This window comes from Clarias gariepinus, chromosome 25 (genome assembly GCF_024256425.1).
Source record: "Clarias gariepinus isolate MV-2021 ecotype Netherlands chromosome 25, CGAR_prim_01v2, whole genome shotgun sequence".
Lineage (NCBI taxonomy): Eukaryota > Metazoa > Chordata > Actinopteri > Siluriformes > Clariidae > Clarias > Clarias gariepinus.
Window position 1 is genome coordinate 18814670 of NC_071124.1, and position 19057 is coordinate 18833726.

The following is a 19057-nucleotide window of genomic DNA, read 5'->3' on the forward strand; positions in this document are numbered from 1 at the left end:
ATCATATGAAATTGTCCTATTGTCTTGGCTAGGATTTTTTCTATTTAATGGATTAGCATGCATATTTCTAAATGTCTAAAAGTGCCAAACCACTTATCTTACGATTGTATTTTTATCCTGTTCTTGCTAACATTCACATCCACACGCAACTAGCTAGGTGCATTAGTTTCCAACTTATTAAGCATTGCACTTTTTTTTCTACAATAAACTTTGTGGGTTCCTGTAGGTTATTATTCTGGCATTGTATATATGAATAATTTGGTAGTATGTTGTAAGTTTATTTCAAACATGCCATGTTATTTATAATTTTATTTCAAACATGCTGTATAATGAGGTCACATCATAATTGCATTATAAAACTCAAGATAAATGCTACAATTTCTAAACCTTCAAGGAAACAAATTTTAATTATGAACTAATGTTTATTATTAACAAGCATGAATAAACTTTGTTCATGTATTTTTTTTTATCAAGTTTGAACTATGTATTATTGTGAAATGTCTCCACCTTGTGGTGCTTCATAGAACACACACTACAAAGATCTAATGTGTAACCTGGATTGACATACAACTAAAAACACATTGTACAATTTTTTTATTTTTATTTTTTTGGTAATTTTAAAGGTTTTTACATAATGCATGGTTTTTTTTGGTCTTTCCGCCCACTGCACACAACTTGGCACATGTTTTTCTGATGAAACCACCAATGCCCTAGATATATATAAATTCATGTATGAAAATCTATAATATTGGATGGATTGGGTGTCGTGTCCTGTTTTAAAGCCTCACAAGATTAAAGTATCAAACAAAGAAATCGGGAAAACATCTTTTAACTAGGTTTATTACTCATTGTGTTCAATCAATTTATTATATTGTGTTTTTTAACAAACAAAGACACTTATTCTAGTGCTTTCATCGCATATGATCTGGGCTTCCCATTTCCTGTTGAAAGCAGAATAAAAAATTTAAACACAACCACAGTCATACATGTACAGACAGTACTAAGTTCCCATTTTAATTTGAAATCCTGTAACGGTTTTCAAGACAAACAAGGCCTTGAGGATGTGACTTATGTAAACAGTAATGTAATCAGGAGTTTTGACCAGTCATAAAGTGCAAGCTGAGGTGTTTTTTGAAGGGGTAGTACCAAGCAAACGTCTTGTCACATAAAGAGCAATGAAAAGGCTTTTCTCCAGTATGGACACGTTGATGGGCCCTTAAATTGGAGCCATGGGCAAAGGCTCTCCCACACTGGCGGCAAATGAATGGCTTGCTGCCACTGTGCGCCCTCTCGTGGGTGACGAGGTTCCCCCTGAGGGAGAAGCGCTTCCCGCACACGGCACAACCATATGGCTTCTCGCCTGTGTGAATGCGCTGATGTCTCTTCAGATCAGCACCACTCTGGAAACTCTTAGGACAGAAAGAGCAGGAGAACACCTTATGCCGCATGTCAGCTATGGGCAGAACCTTCGCATTCGTCAGCATCGTGGACACTGAGTTCTGGCTAAGGGCTGTGGCTTGAATCATGTGCTGTATAGTTCTTCCTCCTGTCTGTTTTGCTTCAGGCTCAATCGTATACTCGATCTCACCGGTCACACCGAGGGGAAACGTGGGGTGTTCAGGGTGGGAAGCGTGTACAGCCTGTTGTAGCATAGAAGAGCATCCTGGACTTCCACCACTTCCCGGAAAGTTCACTAAGCTCAAAGACGGCCACGACAAAGCCTCTGTGTCCATCATTCCACATGCTGCCAGTTCATTGGTAGTTGTCTTGGTTAAAGGCTCCTCGTTCTCCTCCGTCTTTAGAAGCAAGCCATTAGGGTTGCCTTCATTGCTCCTATTTCCATTTATGTGATTAAAGTCTGTCTCGTATTTGTAGATGGATTCTTCCTCAGAGGGATGTTTGTTATGGAAATGTGCTGAATAATGAGATTGTGGCCAAAGCTCTTCTGTAGAGCCAAATCGATTACTGTTGTCTCCTAAAAATAAACAGACAACGTGAGATCAGGTTTAACATACTGAGCTGTAATACACAGTTCAAAATATGAACATTTTCGAAAGAATACAAAGGAAGTTAAAGATTTTATTCAAAAGCTCTTGTCTGATAACTAACATGAGCCAATCTGGTGCCGCACAGTGGAAATGCGAACTCATCCCTTACAGTGTGGCCAATTTAACGACTTTCCACTTTCTTTTTATATGAGATTTACGACATTATTACAGCTGAACATCTAGTTCTTTTGTGGTTTGTACACTGTAGCTTGAAGTATAGCTAAGGGCTATTATTTGTTTTGAGTAAACCTATATGGCACCTGGCTCTGCGACCCTGGCTTCAACCAGATGCCCTGATGTTGGTTCCTGCTATATTATACCTCCATGCATACCACATTCTCTGCCTTCTGCTAGTTGCTATGCAAATATTGACATAATCAGCATTAGCATGTGACGGCATCTAGCAACTTTTCTAGCAGGCTTTAGCTACTTTCCTTTAAAAATACAGTACCAGTTGAAAGTTTGGACACACCTTCAAATGTCTTTTTTTGTGATTTATTGTCAAAATTAAAAAGGTACCCTCGGCACCACCCACGTTCAAATTCGAAGCCCGCATTACCTGTGAACGGACTGTGCGGTCAACTCATCGCTTTACCTCAGGCTGCTCCAATGTTTCAGCAAACCCTTACTTCTGCCTGTCGCAAACACCGCCACTGTTGACGCGTTGCAGTCTTATCTGGGGCTCAGTAGCTATGAGCTCAGCCTAACATACACGTTTTCGCTACCGTTACATTCGTTGAGGAATGTGTGTGACGCACACACAGTGCGACATGAAAGATGATAATGACGCTGCTTACTGTTACACTCACTAAGGAACAACACCCTTGACACGTGGCCCTTACCTTTGCCTGGCGTATATGGGATTGCTGAAGACGTTCCACACTCAGATCCTGGGTTTAAGAAGCCATGATCTCGACTCGGCGTACCCGTTTTGCCATAAATGGTCTTTAGTCTGCTCTGACGCAAGAACCGGACCTTACAATCACCTGAGACACACCCACCGTATCCTGATAAATGCCGGTCAACTAGATGCCGCTCCTCACACTGCTCCAATGTTTCACCAGCTCTTACTTCTGCCTATTATATGTGTCATCATTGTAGGTGCTCTGAAGTCTGATCTGGGGTTTCGAGCTCGTCCTGACATACCCATTTTTGCCGTTAAAAACCCTGCCAGTTGCTCCAGTCAGTGAGGATGCTGCCTAACATTACAGTCAGTGAGGTACATCTGTGGCACTCCCATGACATAAAAGCTGATAACCACATTTGACCACCTGTGCAAACACCACTGCCCATCGGCCAAACAAACAAACCCATACAAACAAACAGAATTTCTGTTATATATTTGCCCTTCTGGGTAAGCGGCCATCTTGTTTGAGCCACCTCCCGTGTCAACCATTTTGTCTGATCTCCACTATATAGAGTTTCCCAACTTCTGTGCTTCCTTTCTCACCTTGTCTGTCCTGATTTCGCCTGTTTCATCAATACTAAAGCTACCTGTTGTGTTACAATGACCAAGAATGGCATCATCTCTGATTTTGGATGCGGGCGTCACATATTCGCCTCTGATGCCCAGCCATAACACGAGTACCTTCATGTTTGAAAGCCAGCCATGAGGTTCTCGAAACCCTGTACGCCTCCTACAACTGAGACTTTCCTGTATACAGGATTGGTGTGCTGCACGCCCTCTTCCCCAGTTCTCTGGTGCGGTCTACTCTCCAACCTGACCTCGAGTTCCCTATGTGGAATCCGCCAGCAAACACTTAAACGCCAGTTTTACTATCTCTCTTTTCTCGCATCATTTCTGTCACTTAGACTCTTAAAATTTTTCTAAAATCACCTACAGTTCCGTTTTATTATCCTGCTTTTGAGTCCATCTCATCTGTATTTTTTTTGACATTCATGTTCTAGAACAGTACTTGAGATTATGTAATAAATACTTACATACATTTGTAATAGATTTATGTAATGCATTTGCAAAACCCATCAAGCACCATGATCAAACTGGCTCTCATGAAGATCTTCCCAAGAAAGCAAGACCAAAACTGCAGAGTATAAGTTCATTTAGAGTTACCAGCCTCAAAAATCACCAGCATCTAAGATTGGAGCTGTTATGAAGGCTTTACAAAGCATGAGTAGCAGACGCATCACAAGCAATATTAACTTTTCATAGGAGATTATTGCATATTTTGGTTGCCTTTAGCATTGTTTTACAATGTAGAATTTAAAAAAAAATCTGAAAAGACCTTGGAATTAGAAGGTTTGTTCTTTTGACTGGTACTGTAGGCAACAACAATCCCAGAGCTTCAAAGACAATTTTTGTATCTAGAGCGGAGGTTTCAAACCATCTGCATGGTGTGTGCAGATTTTCATTCCAAATTAGTAAAAAATACACCCAATTAATTAGTTGTGCTTTGTTTTTATCTGGCTCTCAGGTGTGGTTCCTGCTTCGGGAAAAGATTTGACACTTCTGTTCTAACCTTTGGTTCAAATTTCTGACCTTTGGTAAGAACAAGCCTCATCTGTACCTAAATTACTTTCCAAAATTCTTTTTACAAAATGTAATATTCTTTTTTTCTTTAATAAAAACTTAATATAGTAATGTGAATGTGTGTATGCAAAGGTCCTGCATGATCCTTTCAGATGGTCTACCCACCTGCTGTTTGGCTGTGTGCGTTTGTACATTGCTTATGTTCAGCTTGAAAGATCTCCGTCACACACTCAGCTGTAGACTCAGGTGTACTCGCACCCTCCACCTTTATAGCCGCAGTGTTGAGTCCTTTAATGTTGACTGGAGCATCAGTGGTCAACGAGTCTATAAGGACGTGGGACTCCTTCAACGGACGCCTGCTTTCATATGAGGAAAACACAGTCGTCTGGCTCTGTTTACATCCAGAGTTTGAATGAAAATTCCTGCTTTCTTGGGCATCCTTCTCCTGCAAGTTCTTCCCTGGTGCTGGAGTATTTGTTTTCTTAATGCGTTCTTCATTCTGATAATCAGACGCTGTGCTGAGATCATCAATTCTGGTATCTGAGCAAGAGATGATAAAACAGCTGGCATTTTATTATTATTAGGATGAACTTTTTTGGGCGGTTATAAAAAAAACTTGTTATTCACAATGACACGTCAAGATAAGGCTTTGTAAACTGTAAAAAGCTACAACTCAGAACAAAATCAGCTCATTTTATAATACAGAATTCAGAGTGGATCAGTGTCGCCTATAAAATGTGGAAACTTTTAGACCTCTTTAGAAAGTTTACTGAAAAAAATGTTAGTGACTGGATTCATTAGAGCTCTCTAGCACACATCAGAAGTGTTGTGTTTAATCACCTTTAAACCAGCATAAAACCTGATGGACAAATTGGACAAAAAACTTTTTCTCAAATATATTCAATGTACAGACATACCAACTTTACAGTTTTATTATATGTATAGATGAATAGATTCACTGATCAGCTATAACATTACGATGACCTGCATAGATCACCAGCATTAACCTTTTCCTCAATTTGATCTACACTAGCTCTTCTATTGGATCAGGCCTGACTTCACTTCACATGTGCATCAGTAAGCCTTAGCCACCCATGGTCTCCACGTCAGTTTAACGTTTTTCCTTCCTTGGATTATTTATGATAGGTCCTGACCGCTACACACCAGGAACATCCTACAAAACCTGCAGGTTTGGACTTGCTCTGACCCAGTCCTCTAGCCATCACAATCTGTCCCTTTTTAAAATCACTCAAAACTTAAGCTTGCCAATTTTTTCTGCTTCTAACATATCGACTTCAGGAAGAAAGGTTCACTTGGTGCCTAATACATCCCACCATTGTAAGCAGATATTGAAAATGTGGCTACTGTGAGAAGGGACAAATTGTAATGGCTAGACAAGTGGGTCAGAGCAAGTCCAAAACTGCAGCTCTTGTGGGATGTCCCAAGGGAGCAATGGTCAGAAAATTGTAGCGCGGCCACATAAAGGGCACTTTTATATAGGTATAAGTAACAAGGACGACGTCGGAGGTCACCTGAGCCGGCTTTAAAGCTCAACCAGGATGAAGAGAGGGTGGGGGGGGCGAAAGTTATAAGATGTAACGCGCTGTCTTTGTGATCAACTTAACTGAACCTTATTTCCTAAGGAGTAACAAGAAGAATCTTGCAGACTGTACCGTTGAGGACGTTTCCCATTTCTGGATTATTGCCAACCGGACTGCTTCACAGGATTACTCATACTCCGATATCGAGCTCCCGTTTATTTCCATCATTCTGGTGAGCCTGGTTCATCTCTCCTTACACACACAATGTTGCAATAACCAGGACTTTGTACATTCAACCCACTCACGCCCTTCATTAGTTGTATTACAGTATATTATGTAAATATTGTTTTCTTTGTTTGTTTTGGTGCACCTTTTGTTTGTGTTTTGTATAATACACTTTTGTTTTGTTTTTTTGGTCACTGGTTTTCGGGATCACGTGCACTTACGATAAAGATCACTTGTTTTAGTGTAATCCAGTTTATTTCAATAATCTGATCGTTACAACATAGCAAAAGTGATCCAAGAAAGGAAAACCAGTGAACTGGCGACAGTATTATGGGTGGCCAAGGCTCACTAATGCATATGGGGAGCGAACGCTGGCCCGTGTAGTCCGATCCAATAGAAGTGCTGGTCTAGATCAAACTAATGAAAAGGTTAATGCTGGATTTGATAGAAAGATCTCAAAAGACATTACTGTGCATTATTGTTATTGTGACAAAATGGGATGGGGGGGGGGGGCTGGGCTACTCACTATTAGACAGGTCGTCATAATGTTATGGCTGATCAGTCTGTGTACACTGTATATATATATATATATATATATATATATATATATATACAAATACACACACACACATGGAGATGAGGGTGTAATGATTGCATTGTATGTATGAAAATGCTCCAAAACACTACAGCATGTAAAAACACCAGGATCCACTCTGGTGGAGATCTTCTCTGATAAGTCTTAAAGGAAAAATACCTTCATCCAGCCGATTCTCCTGAGCCCCGATTAAAGACACCGCGTTGACTGAAGGATCCTGCGCTTCTCGCTTCAGGTCCCGGATTTTCCCCTTCAGGGCTTCGATCTCTTTCCGGCCCCTGCGGATCTCTAAGCGCATCTCCACACACTCGCTGTTGATCAGTTTACAGATCTCCGCCACCGCCGCTCGGGTCAGACCCTCCATCACGGAGGAAATCTGCGTCTCCAGAGTCAGACACGTCGGCATCCTGTCGGTCGTTTACTGCGATCTACACCTGTGTCTTAACAAATCAATCAATCAATCAATCAATCAAATAACACCCCCGTCACAGGAATCGCGAGCCTGCTCTTTCTTTAACCTGCATCACGGGCTGCTTCCGCTTTACTCGGGTTGCCAGATTGCCCGAGAATGCATCAGTGCTAAATATAATAATAATGACGGTAAACGTTTGACCAACTTTAACTTCTAAATGAACCAAGATGTTATATAGTTATATCGATACATGCAATAATTTTCAGTAATAATAATAACCTGTTAAAAATAACAATATTATAATTAAATGTTAAACATTTACTATTTGGAAATACCTTTTTTCAAGGAAAAGTTTGTCCTGCTGAGGGCAGTAATACGCCCAAAAAAAAAAAAAAAATACAGAAGAAGAAGAAGTAGACCACCAACAACAACAACAATAACGTAAAGAAGAGCTGTGTTCCACAGTGTAGTTTAAAGGTTGCTCCCTACTAAGAAATTAACCTCGAATAAAATATACCATTTGGAACACCCTGCAACCTCACAATTGCGGACGTCACTTCCTCTGTGAGTTACCATGGTAACACATAAGCACCTCGGATACCTGTTGCTGCTGATTGTGGAAATTTGACACTGCGAAAAACTGATATTATTATAAAATGCGTAACCCTAACCCTATTAAAAACTCATATAACTGTATACTATTTTATAACTATATAAATCCTTAGCTTTATATAGTAATCTGTAAAAATGCACAACAATAATTTATCTGTACATCTTGTAAATTAAACTTGTGCATTTTTACAGATTACTATATAAAGCTAAGGACTTATTGATTAGATAAAATGTAAAATTATTGCGTATTAATACTATCCCATCTCTTATAATAATGATTATAAATATATAAATCCCTATTCGAGCTCCATTTTTTTACGCTCCAGCGAGGCGCAGTGACTGATGGAAAATTTTTCATGTCCACTTCCGGCGAAGTAAAGCCCCGTTGTTTACTTGTTCCCTACACCGTTCACTGTCAATTTGAACTGATCAGTCAAAATTTGGCAACCCTGACAAATGTTACGTTGACGGACAGAAATTACCGTAAATCCCTGAGTGAGTGGTCTGCCTAACTATATATTTTACACCTTGTCCCATTTGTAGTTATCAAATAAAATTATACACTAACCCCTAGTTATTTTTTAATTTCGGAACAAACTACTAAAAATAAAATGTCATGTTTTCTTGCCTTGCCACCGAGTTCAGTTTGATGTTAATGTTGATGTCTGGTGTCACACTGTACATACAACACAAATAGTATTAGTTATTAGCTTTATCTTTAGACTGCACCTACACATTTCCCAGTATATGTAAAAAATTTTTTTAAAAAGAATTAAAAAAAAAAGATAAAAAATTATAAACCAGCATAGAGATCAACTCACTGACTCATGGTCTATACCGCTTAATCCTGTATTTAGGGTCAATGAGCAATTTGGGAACGCCAATTATCCTAACCTACATATATTTGGACTGTGGGAGGAAACCAGAGTACGCAGAGGAAACCCACCAAGCACAGCAAACTCCATGCACACAGAGACGGGAATCGAGCCTTGCCGGGAATTGAACCTGGACCCTGGAGGTGCAAGGCGACAGTGCTAACAACTACAGCACCGTGCCGAGGTGACAAACAGATTGTTTTATTGCTTGTACACGAGGGGGTATTGAAAAGTTTTGAGATTAGCTCTGTTTTTTTTACTATGCATCCCCCCTCAGGCACCTTAAACCTGGAAGCAGAATTTGCTATTGACGATTTAGTGCATGGGGATGAATTCTCGATGCTCAGTGCTGCGAATGTCAAAAAAAGACACACAACAATGCACTTGGTCGAGCTACAGACCTGCCTTGCCTTTTTTCCGACGTGAAGATGATGGGCTCTTCCACTGTGAAGACCCAGGAGTGAAGACTGTTGAAGATCGTTGCTTTGTCTCAGGGTCGTACACATTCACACAAATTTCATATTTCAGAGTTTCACATTCACGTTATTTATTAACTTGCAGACCATGATGAAATAACGATGTGTTTTGGCACACTGACTTATGAAGGTTGGTGCTTCTTGTGACTGTGTGTGCAGCCTTGTGCTGTCATCATTTGGCGTTTTACAAAACAAGTCTCGATACTTTTTGATGCCACAGTAATTTCCTAAGAATGACTGTATTATTTATTTATGAATTACACTTTCTGTTTTCCTCATACAATTAGTAATATAAAAAGTCTACAAGTTCTATTTCTATTAGCACTTCCATTTTGTATGACCGTGGCAGGACCTCCGGTCAACATTTCTTTCCATATTATTAAGACAAAACCCCAGCTTTTAATGTACCATATATCGAGGAACCAGAATATACTGAACTACAAAGCACTTCTGCTTACAGAAACCGCCTCTAAATAAACAATTGTTTTTTTCTTTATTAAATAACAAAAATTGGATCACAAGCTTCAGGATCTTGACTGATGTGATCTAATGGTCTTCTGTGCACTGGTTCACTTTCACACTTTCAAACTACACAGATAGAATTACTGGAATAAACCAGAAGTTTGTTAGTAAATTAAATAATCTCTCGTGTTTTTTGGTAACATTGAAAATAAAAAAGTTAAGGTTTGTAAGCTACAATTAATTATAAACCATACTCTCCAGCGAATACTATAAAGTATGTCTGGTCTGCGGCACTAAAGATCATACAGTATAATGGTCCTGTCACATGGGTGGAATGAATGGCTCTTTTTTTCTTATAAAAATGGCTCATGTAGGGTGGCAGTTGGTGTCAAAACCACTCAGCTGCCCTGTGATAATGCATCAGCAGCAATTTCAACACATATTGTCGCTTTAGATGACTCAGGGGAAGCATGTGGTCACTATCGTCTTCCAACATTCAGTAAATGTGATTCATTATCAAGCAAAACGAAACAAACGTTTTATACATAAGGAATTCACGATTTAATAAAGTCTGCAGGGAAACAATTACAATAATGCCCAGACTTGTTCTCACTTCAACGATGGCTCATAGCATGTTGCCATCTTTCCAGTGATGGAAAATACACACCATGAAATTAAATTATTAGAATAACAAAAGAGCATATGTTGTATCTCTGTCCAGTCCTATTCCTAATAGACTAAATCCTATTCCTAATGGACTAAATCCTATTCCTAATAGACTAAATCCTATTCCTAATAGACTAAATCTTTCTCTGCACTAAATTCCCCAAGAAATGAAGGCGTCAAATGGGTTTCGCTGCGACAATCTGACAGCACGTTTAATGAAAAGGACCAGTACACATTCTGTAGCCTGATCTACTGATAAATACAGTTACATGTTCATAATTATTATGTTTTTTATAAAGAGAAAGCACAAGATCAAAGTCAATGGATGTTCAACAGTATCCCAGGTTTATCTGGGAAATAAAACAAGGCTGCTTTAAAACAATATTTTTAAGCCCTGAAATTACCAGCCGATCTCTACCTGTGATCCAGATATTGGATTTGATACAGCTTACACAGCAAACATCCCACTGCATACATGTTCTCCCATTACATGGCAAGAACTAAGTGTTTTTTTTTAAGGGCTAGTCAGGGCACGTTGAGCTTATAAATACTTAGTTAAGGCAGGTTTGTGACGGTTGATCATAATGATACGTTTTGGAGTCTGACGCTGTTGTCTGTAATTATGCTTTTTACACCAGTGTAACAACTGCGGAATAATTGGCATCAGAAAGCAGCTGATTCTTTCTGGATTTGTATCGCATTGCCAGCCTTTCACATTAACAGTGAACATGAAATGTCATAAAACTGGTCCCTGCTGTAAATGTTGAAATGTGTCATTTTAAGTAGATATAAACTTTAAAAGCAATATCCATGATGTAGCGTTTGAAAACAAAAATAGAAATACTGTATAACCCTTGAATGCAGGGTCGATGGTTTGCACCCAATTCATATCAGAAATGTACAGTAATTCACTGTAATAACTACCGTGTCTACATAAATACGTAAGATCTTTTAAAGAGCTTATTTATTTTCCCAGCAAAGTCTGCACTGTTTAGTTCGTACAGGCAGGTTTAACGCGATTAGCTGTTAGTTACAGTGGTGCCGGTAGCGACTGGCTCGTGTAGGGAAACTCATGCCACAAAGAGTGCAGCTGAAGCCACGTTCGCCAGTGTGCGTCCGCATATGACCCTTCAGGCTGCTTTTCTGCGTGAAGCTCCTGCCGCATGTCCCGCAGCTGTAGGGCTTCTCTCCCGTATGCACGCGCTGATGCCGGTCCAGGTGGCTCAGGCGGTCGAAGCTTTTACCGCAGAGAACGCACAGGAACCTTCTCTCACGTCCGTTCAAAATACGCCGCCTCCGAGGTAACGCGTTGTACGGAAAATCAGCCACCGATGAAGTCTCTGTGGTCCTGAGAGAGTCCTGATCCAAAGGGGACGCTATGTTCAGATCACAGGACACGTCTGGATTCGGATTGGACTCTTCTCTCTCTAAACGGGACACATTCTCTTCCTCCCTTTTCACATGAATTTGGTTCACAGCAACACTTTTGGCCTCAGAGCCCCCCCACGTGTGTAGAACTGTCGAGGTAGATTCTAACCGTCGCTGCTTTTGAGCTGCGGTTTGGTCGGACATGCTGACGTCATCAGACTCCATCGAGTCTTTTCCAAAACTTGCCGCATTCATGGAGGGATCTTCCTCATCCAGGACACTCTCGGATTCAGAGTGCCTAGGCTCGTCCAGCCCACAATCGGCTAACACCTGATCCTCATCTTCCTCCTCCTCCAGACTGTTTTTCTCATACAGCTCAGGAAAAGCAGCTGCCTTCTTATTTTGTCCTTCAGGGAAGTGTCTAATCTTCTGATCTCCGTACGCTTGGTGTATGCTCTCTTCATCTGGGTTTATGAACTGAGCTCCTTCTTGGCTCAGGTAGGACGAATGTGTATTTGGTTCTTCTGTGTTTTGGTCAAAGTTGTGAGAGATCTGGTCTTCACAGTGAGTCGCCATGTTCCACTCATCACTGAAGGGATTGTTTTCACTCGGCAACAAAGATGCCGCATCTAAATCGCCAGTGAATCCTAAAACACAAAGTTCTAGTAATTACGAAAATATTCAAATAGTAATAATAAATAAATAAACAAATAAATATACAAAAAAATTACAGATTGGAAAGATGGTGCTGCTCAATATAAAGTTGCTATCTTAATAGTGAAGTGTTTTATTCCTCTTATGCCACAGCAATTCGCCAAGGATAATCATTATCAACTTGTTTATCCTTAACAGTAAATCCAAACTGTAAAACAAGTTAGTTCCTGTTATAGTTACTTTATAGCAGCTATAAACAGACTTTATTTTTTCAAGTTAACAAGACAAAAAAGCACTAGCATACAAGGCGACTCCTTCCATAACTATTCAATAAATAAAAACAAACACCTTAGCAATGATTATGTTTTTTTCTCTTTGCTAATTAAATGGCTTTTATAACACTATTATAAAATTTAACTGTTATATACCTGTTTATTACAGTTTTTACAAGTTTTATAGTAAAATGTAAAATACAATATGATATATAGTTATATAATAAATCCAAGCAATTTCTATAGAAACAATGATATTAGCTAAAGTGCATTAATGTAAGCTACTGTTTCTCCTACAATATTTTTCGGCCACTGTGACAAGAGGTTGATGGGGGGTTTTGTGTGCACATACAAAGATGTTTTGGTTATGCAGTTTAGTTTGTGTGTTCTATTGATTTTCATAACAACATGCGAGATTATATACGCCAACATGTATTGACTGTACTACCACCTCGTGCTGATTTGGACAGGCCGAGACCCTTTATTCAATATGATATTTTTATCATTATGTTTATAATATAATATTATATTATATTCAGCTCATACGGAAGCGGTCGTGAATGGGGAGTTTAAAAACGGTGGCAGAACACATTCCTTTCCATACCCATCCCATTCCACCGGTCTTACACCACCTGATGCCTACTTGTAGGGAATGCTAAAGGAGAGTGTTTTCAACTGTGAAGATCCGCCGAGCACTTCACCTGCGCGATTTCCGCAAGCAAATCATCTCCTTTTGCAGGAGTCTGCAGCAAACCTACACGGTCAGGCAGTGCACACACACTTCAAACATTATGCATACCGTGGTAAATCAACATGCTAACAATAAACTTAAAAAAATAAACTTACAGATGACAACAAAGTGATATTGCTCGTCTTTTCATTTCAGTACTGTATATTTTGGCGCATACTGTACTTATTATATTATGTTGGTATAATATAAACCAAGTTAAGTTACCTACAACAAAATATGTTTGCTGCTTATAACTAATTTAGCAACTTTTTTTTAAGATACCTGCAGTAACTAACTTTTAGTTTTGACGTGCCGATGGGCTGCACGTCGCTACAAGACTGCATGTATTCATGGATTTCTGTATTGTTTCTGTCCTGATTGAAAACGCACGATTTCACATGACATATATAAAATGTGAAGAGCATTGTCAGGTCATTTTTCTATTAGATTGGTTTATATCGAGGGAAGAGAATTTAAATATCCACGGAATATTGAACATCGAGCCGACTTTACTACGGTAAGTTAAAACCTTTAGTGAGTTTTAGCGCCAAGATAGCAAGTTAGCTTAGACAGCCGGAAAACATGTCTGAATAGGGAATTCCTCACTGTAGCTTTATTCTGACATCGGCTAAACAAGCCAGTTGTCCATGACGCTACATCGATTAGTTATATATAAACTGTAGAATATACTGTAGCACTCACACCCTGCACTGCTTGTTACTGAGGAGAACAAGTTCAGCATGCTAGCTAATCAGAGCGGCATCGTATCAAATATTTTTATCTGGTCTACCACAACAAAGTGGAAGAGCCTCCTTGTGGTAGAGTTTGGTATTACCTTGTAGCCACATTACTAAATGTCTAACTATTACATGATATATTGGTGAACATTGAAATAAAATAAAAAAAGGCCCTTGTTGGCACGGCGGCCTGCCATGTCTGTACCATTTATTATAGAGAACACTATATGATGATGATTTTAATTCATTCAATTGCTGTGGTAGAAAAATTATTAACACCTTTTGACAACCGAAAAATACATCAAGCACTTGAACTTTTTGAGTTTTATTTCACTATGTTCTCATGTTTTTTGTCTGCCCCACCTAAGAATCTTCATCCAGGGTATTCCAAGCACTATGACATAACATATTGAAACAACACTGCAATATATTATACCACATCATCCATCCGTAACCAACAGCTGACAGGTCTCACCTCGGTGGGTCTTTAGGTGGCTTTTTAAGCTGCTTTTCTGGGTGAAGCACCGGCCACATAAGATACAGCTGAATGGTTTTTCTCCCGTGTGTATACGCTGATGTCTATCAAGGTGACTGAGACGATCGAAGCTCTTGCTGCAAAAGGCGCAGGCGAATCGTCTCTTCTGTAAAGACGCTCCAACCATCGGCCTCCCTCTGGAAGCTATGCTCAGTGCGAACGTACCGAAATCACCCTGACCATCAGGAGGTGGGTGCACGAGCGTGTTGTGTGTGTGAGAGTGTTGCTGCGTTCTCAAAATTTCATCGGTAGTTGCATGCAGGCTATCCACGGACAGCTCCTCTTCTCCACTCAGGCCCTGTGTCTCAGCTCTGTCTCCGGATGAGTCGTAATTCTGCTCAACCTTCGAACTTTGATCTAACCTGTGTTGAGAATAGAAATGAGGATCTTGCTTCTCGGTGTTGTTTTCTGATGGCCACACTTGGGCCAGTTGGTCATCATCAGCAGAACTGGAGTTTAAGTCAGGCTCTTTTCCCGTGCACTGGCTTCCATCTTCCACTGCCGGCTCATCTTCCACACTTTCAATCTTCACGACCACTCTGGATGCTGGTGCGTTGTCACTCGGCCTATCCGTGTCCTGGAGTCCAGGTTCCCTTTCATCCTCTTTTTCATCATTTTCTTTGGCACCTGGAGAGGATCCAAGAACACAGGTTAAAACGAACAACAACCTTGTACTATTTCTGGCTATTACTTTGTTGATTTGGTTGATATTTTAACCTAATTGTGGATCGTAATCACTAAGGACCACCCAATACAATCTTATCGTTACAGATACCTAGGTGCAGAATTATTTTGTACTTTGTTAGTACTGCAACTTTATAAAGATAATGATTCCATTTTTTTTCCCTATGATTCTAAAAACAATTTGCTCCTATAACACAGGTTGTTATGCTGCCTGTGAATGTGTGCATAATTTGCCCTTATAGAGGAAGGGCAACATTTTACCAACTCAAATGCAAACATAGAGTACCAGTCAAAAGTTTGGACACAGGTTTGAACAATCCTGGACTTTTTCAAAACTATGAAATAACACATTTGGCATTATGTAATCAAGTAACAACAGTAGTCAGTTGTTATTTTAAGATGTGAAGGTCAGCTGTTCTGGAATAGTTCTTGCAAGAATAGTATTGTAAGTGCATTTGCAAACCCATCAGGCACCATGATGAAACTGGCTCTCATGAAGACCAGGAAAGCAAGACCAAAACTCACCTCTGCTGCAGGGAAGTTAATTTAGAGTTACCAGCCCCAGAAATAACCAATTAACAAACAGCACCTCAGATTAGAGTCATTATGAAGGCTTTACAGAGCATAAGTAGCAGACACATCTCAATATCAACTGTTCAAACAAGATTATTGCATATTTTGTTGAACAGTGTTGAAAGAAATGAAAATCAGGAATGACCATGAAATTGTAAGGGGTGCCCAAACTTTTCACTGGTACTGTGTATACATAAAAAATAATAATAAAAAAAAAATACATTTTGAAGTCAGCGTAGTGATACATGAATTGCCACACAAAAGGATCACAATACAGTACCGAATCAATTTACCCCATCTCTATCAGGCAGATTTGTTAAAAGCACTTTTCTTTTTATCCTGTGTACAGGATAAGCGGTATAAGGGTTTCAGCCTATCCCAGAAGACTTACAGGTATCCTGGACAAGGTGCCAATCCATCACAGGGCACACACATATGGGCAATTTGGGAATGCCAATTAACCTAATCTGCATGTCTTTGGGCTGTATAAGAAAACTGAGGAAGACCACCAAACACAAAGGGGAACATGCAAACTCCATGCACAGAGCCAAGGTGGGAATCGAACCCTCAACCCTGGAGGTGCAAGGCCACCATGCGAACCATTACGCAACTGTGTATTAAGTTTACACTGGTAAGGATCCATGGCCTGAAATAAACGGGGTACAATTCATACATACAGTACTGTGCAAAAGTCTTAGGCACCATATTATATGCTGTTCCAGTTCTGTTATATATGTTGATTGATGTTAAGATTAATAAAATAAACATTCAATATTTGGAGTGAAAACTCATTGCTTAAAATCAGGAGTTTTAGACAGATTTGTGCAGTTTTATAAGAAAACAGCTGTTAGGTTTTACTGAGCTTGCTGGAGAAAATGAGTTCTCCTTGTAACAGTTTTCCATCTGAAAACTGGTTTTATATGGAAATACTGAAATTGTACATAATTATGCAGGTATGATAAACATATATAACAAAATTGGTACAGCATGTAACACAACGGTGCAGATCTTATGTGCATATCCTTATTGTCAAATTGTACAGGTTTATTTGGGTTCTCCAGTTTCCTCCCAACCACCCAAATTATTCCAGCAGGTGCATGGACTATAAATTACTCTTAGGTGTAAATGTGTGTATGCAATGGACAACCGTCTCATCCACAGGGTGTATAGGTCTGGACAGGTTTTAAATGCACCGTGACCCTGAACTGGAAAGAAACAGTTACTGAAAATAAATAAATGAACGAATGAATGAATGATTGAATTACAGGTTCTAGTTTGAATAACAGACCTATTACTGTATCAGGAAAAAAAAGCTTTTAAAAAGTTTGCAGGCCTATTGCAAAGTGAGACAAAAGACAAACTGTTTCAAAATTCATTGTGGATATTTTAACACACATCATGTGCTTGTGGTAATAAATGATCTTGAATTAATATTCCCTCTCTAAGGGGGTGTAAACTTTTGCACACAGCCGTACACAGCAAGCTGTTACGTGTGTAATTTATACCTCACACACACACACACAAATAAAGGAAACAATAAGATGATTTCTTCATCATCAACTCCATCATCATCATCATCATCATCATGTGAAATGATCGATGAGGTCACGTCACCTCGGAGCGGCTGTCTGGGGCGCGCGGCATTCACACACTGGCGGACGAGCGCGCGCCGGGTCTCGCGCAGCTCCTCGGACACCATCTGCAGATTCCGCTTCAGCGAGTCGATCTCGTGCTCGCGCTCGCAGATCTCTAGGCGCAGCATCACCACGCCGTCGTCCACCACTTTACTGATCTCAGCCACCGCGGCTTTCGCGAGCTCGTCCATGATCGATGCGATTTGCTTTTGAAGAGCGACACCGCTGGACATGTTGTCCATCTCATTTACACACACACTCTCACACACATACAACCGACTGAAGACCGAGAAGTTTCCCTCACGGCTCCTTTTCTACCGTTTCAGTTTAGCAGAAATGAGAAAGCTGAGTTTTTAATCACTGCACACTTTAACCCAAAGACAAGGATTGCGTTGTTTTGTGCCAGGACAACCACACAACGGAAGAAGAGACGCCAACGAGTGGTTGCCAGATACATGTAGATAACACCAAAAGATTTACCTGCTTAAAACATGACAATACCCCCTTATTCACTCACTCATCGTCGATACCGCTGTATTCTGTATACAGAGTCGCGGGGGCCTGGAGCCTATCCCCAGAGACTTAGGGCACGAGGTGGGATACAACCTTTACGGGGTACTTATCCACATAGAAACACTACATTTGGAATCACCAATTAGAAAATTTGGAATCACCAATTAGCCTTATCTGCATGTCTTTGGCCTGTGGGAGGAAACCGGAGCACCCGGAGGAAACCCACCAAGCACGGGGAGAACATGCAAACACCATGCACACAGTCCCAGAGGCAGAATCGAACCCAGACCCCGGAGGTGCAAGACAACAGTGCTAACCACTATGCCGCCTCAAGACACTACCCTAATATCTATTAGGTGTCTATATACATTATGCAATAAATACAAAGTTACAGTTATCAGTTTGTCTAAAAAGCTTGTCCTGCTAAAATAATAATCGTACTTTATTTGGATATATTGACATAAATAGGTGGCGTGGTGCTTTAGTGGTTAGCCCTGAGAATAAATATAATGATCACTATTAGCCTCCAGGGTCTCTTGTTGGACTACAAAGGTTCCTAGATGGATGACATAAATAAATTCTCATATTTATGCTTGCAAACTAGAAACTCAGGCATGGATGCGCATACATATACAGTACCGTTTAAAAGTTTGGGTTCTAATTCTATGATGGTTACTGATTTTTATTTCTTTCTAAATATTAAAGCAATACTGAAGGCGTCCGAAATATGAACAGTTAATGTTGAGATGTATCTGCTACTCATGATCTGTAAAGCCTGCATAACGGCTCTAATCTACGGTGCTGTTAATTGGTGATTTTAAGGCTAAATTTTATTCTAAAATTTTAAAATAACAAGTGACTTGTTTTTGTTGTTGTTACATGATTACCTAATTCCATATGTGTTATTTCATAGTTTTGAAATCTCCAGTATTGTTGTAGAATGTGGAAAATAAATCA

General features: G+C 39.9%; 2 protein-coding genes across 3 annotated transcripts; both read right to left on the bottom strand.

Annotated features, from left to right (window-relative positions):
* Positions 1 to 822: 822 nt before the first annotated feature.
* Positions 823 to 8305, bottom strand: LOC128513048 (zinc finger protein 572-like). Of its 2 annotated transcripts, XM_053486660.1 has the most exons (4): positions 7645 to 8305; positions 7057 to 7337; positions 4702 to 5076; positions 823 to 1975 (listed from the first exon to the last, which is right to left on the bottom strand). In XM_053486660.1, exons 2-4 carry the CDS (start codon positions 7301 to 7303, stop codon positions 1089 to 1091), a joined length of 1509 nt encoding a protein of 502 aa, XP_053342635.1. In that variant the 5' UTR covers positions 7304 to 7337; positions 7645 to 8305; the 3' UTR covers positions 823 to 1088. The 2 variants fall into 2 exon arrangements, with proteins under 2 accessions (XP_053342635.1, XP_053342634.1); XM_053486659.1 differs by lacking the exon at positions 7645 to 8305 and having other exon boundaries at positions 7057 to 7589.
* A 2003-nt stretch (positions 8306 to 10308) lies between these two features.
* Positions 10309 to 17996, bottom strand: LOC128513046 (gastrula zinc finger protein xFG20-1-like). Its single transcript, XM_053486656.1, has 3 exons — positions 17568 to 17996; positions 14637 to 15323; positions 10309 to 12415 (listed from the first exon to the last, which is right to left on the bottom strand). Exons 1-3 carry the CDS (start codon positions 17827 to 17829, stop codon positions 11427 to 11429), a joined length of 1938 nt encoding a protein of 645 aa, XP_053342631.1. The 5' UTR covers positions 17830 to 17996; the 3' UTR covers positions 10309 to 11426.
* Positions 17997 to 19057: the final 1061 nt, after the last annotated feature.

What these genes read in the sequence shown, in the direction of transcription:
- LOC128513048 (XM_053486660.1), bottom strand. Translation starts at nt 7,303, where the DNA reads ATGCCGACGTGTCTGACTCTGGAGACGCAGATTTCCTCCGTGATGGAG. An exon ending in GGAGAATCGGCTGGATGAAG is followed by an intron (nt 5,077 to 7,056) that starts GTATTTTTCCTT and finishes TCTCTTGCTCAG; the next exon opens with ATACCAGAATTGATGATCTC. An exon ending in CGCACACAGCCAAACAGCAG is followed by an intron (nt 1,976 to 4,701) that starts GTGGGTAGACCA and finishes GTTTATTTTTAG; the next exon opens with GAGACAACAGTAATCGATTT.
- LOC128513046 (XM_053486656.1), bottom strand. Translation starts at nt 17,829, where the DNA reads ATGGACAACATGTCCAGCGGTGTCGCTCTTCAAAAGCAAATCGCATCG. An exon ending in CCCCAGACAGCCGCTCCGAG is followed by an intron (nt 15,324 to 17,567) that starts GTGACGTGACCT and finishes GATCCTCTCCAG; the next exon opens with GTGCCAAAGAAAATGATGAA. An exon ending in CCACCTAAAGACCCACCGAG is followed by an intron (nt 12,416 to 14,636) that starts GTGAGACCTGTC and finishes TTTGTGTTTTAG; the next exon opens with GATTCACTGGCGATTTAGAT.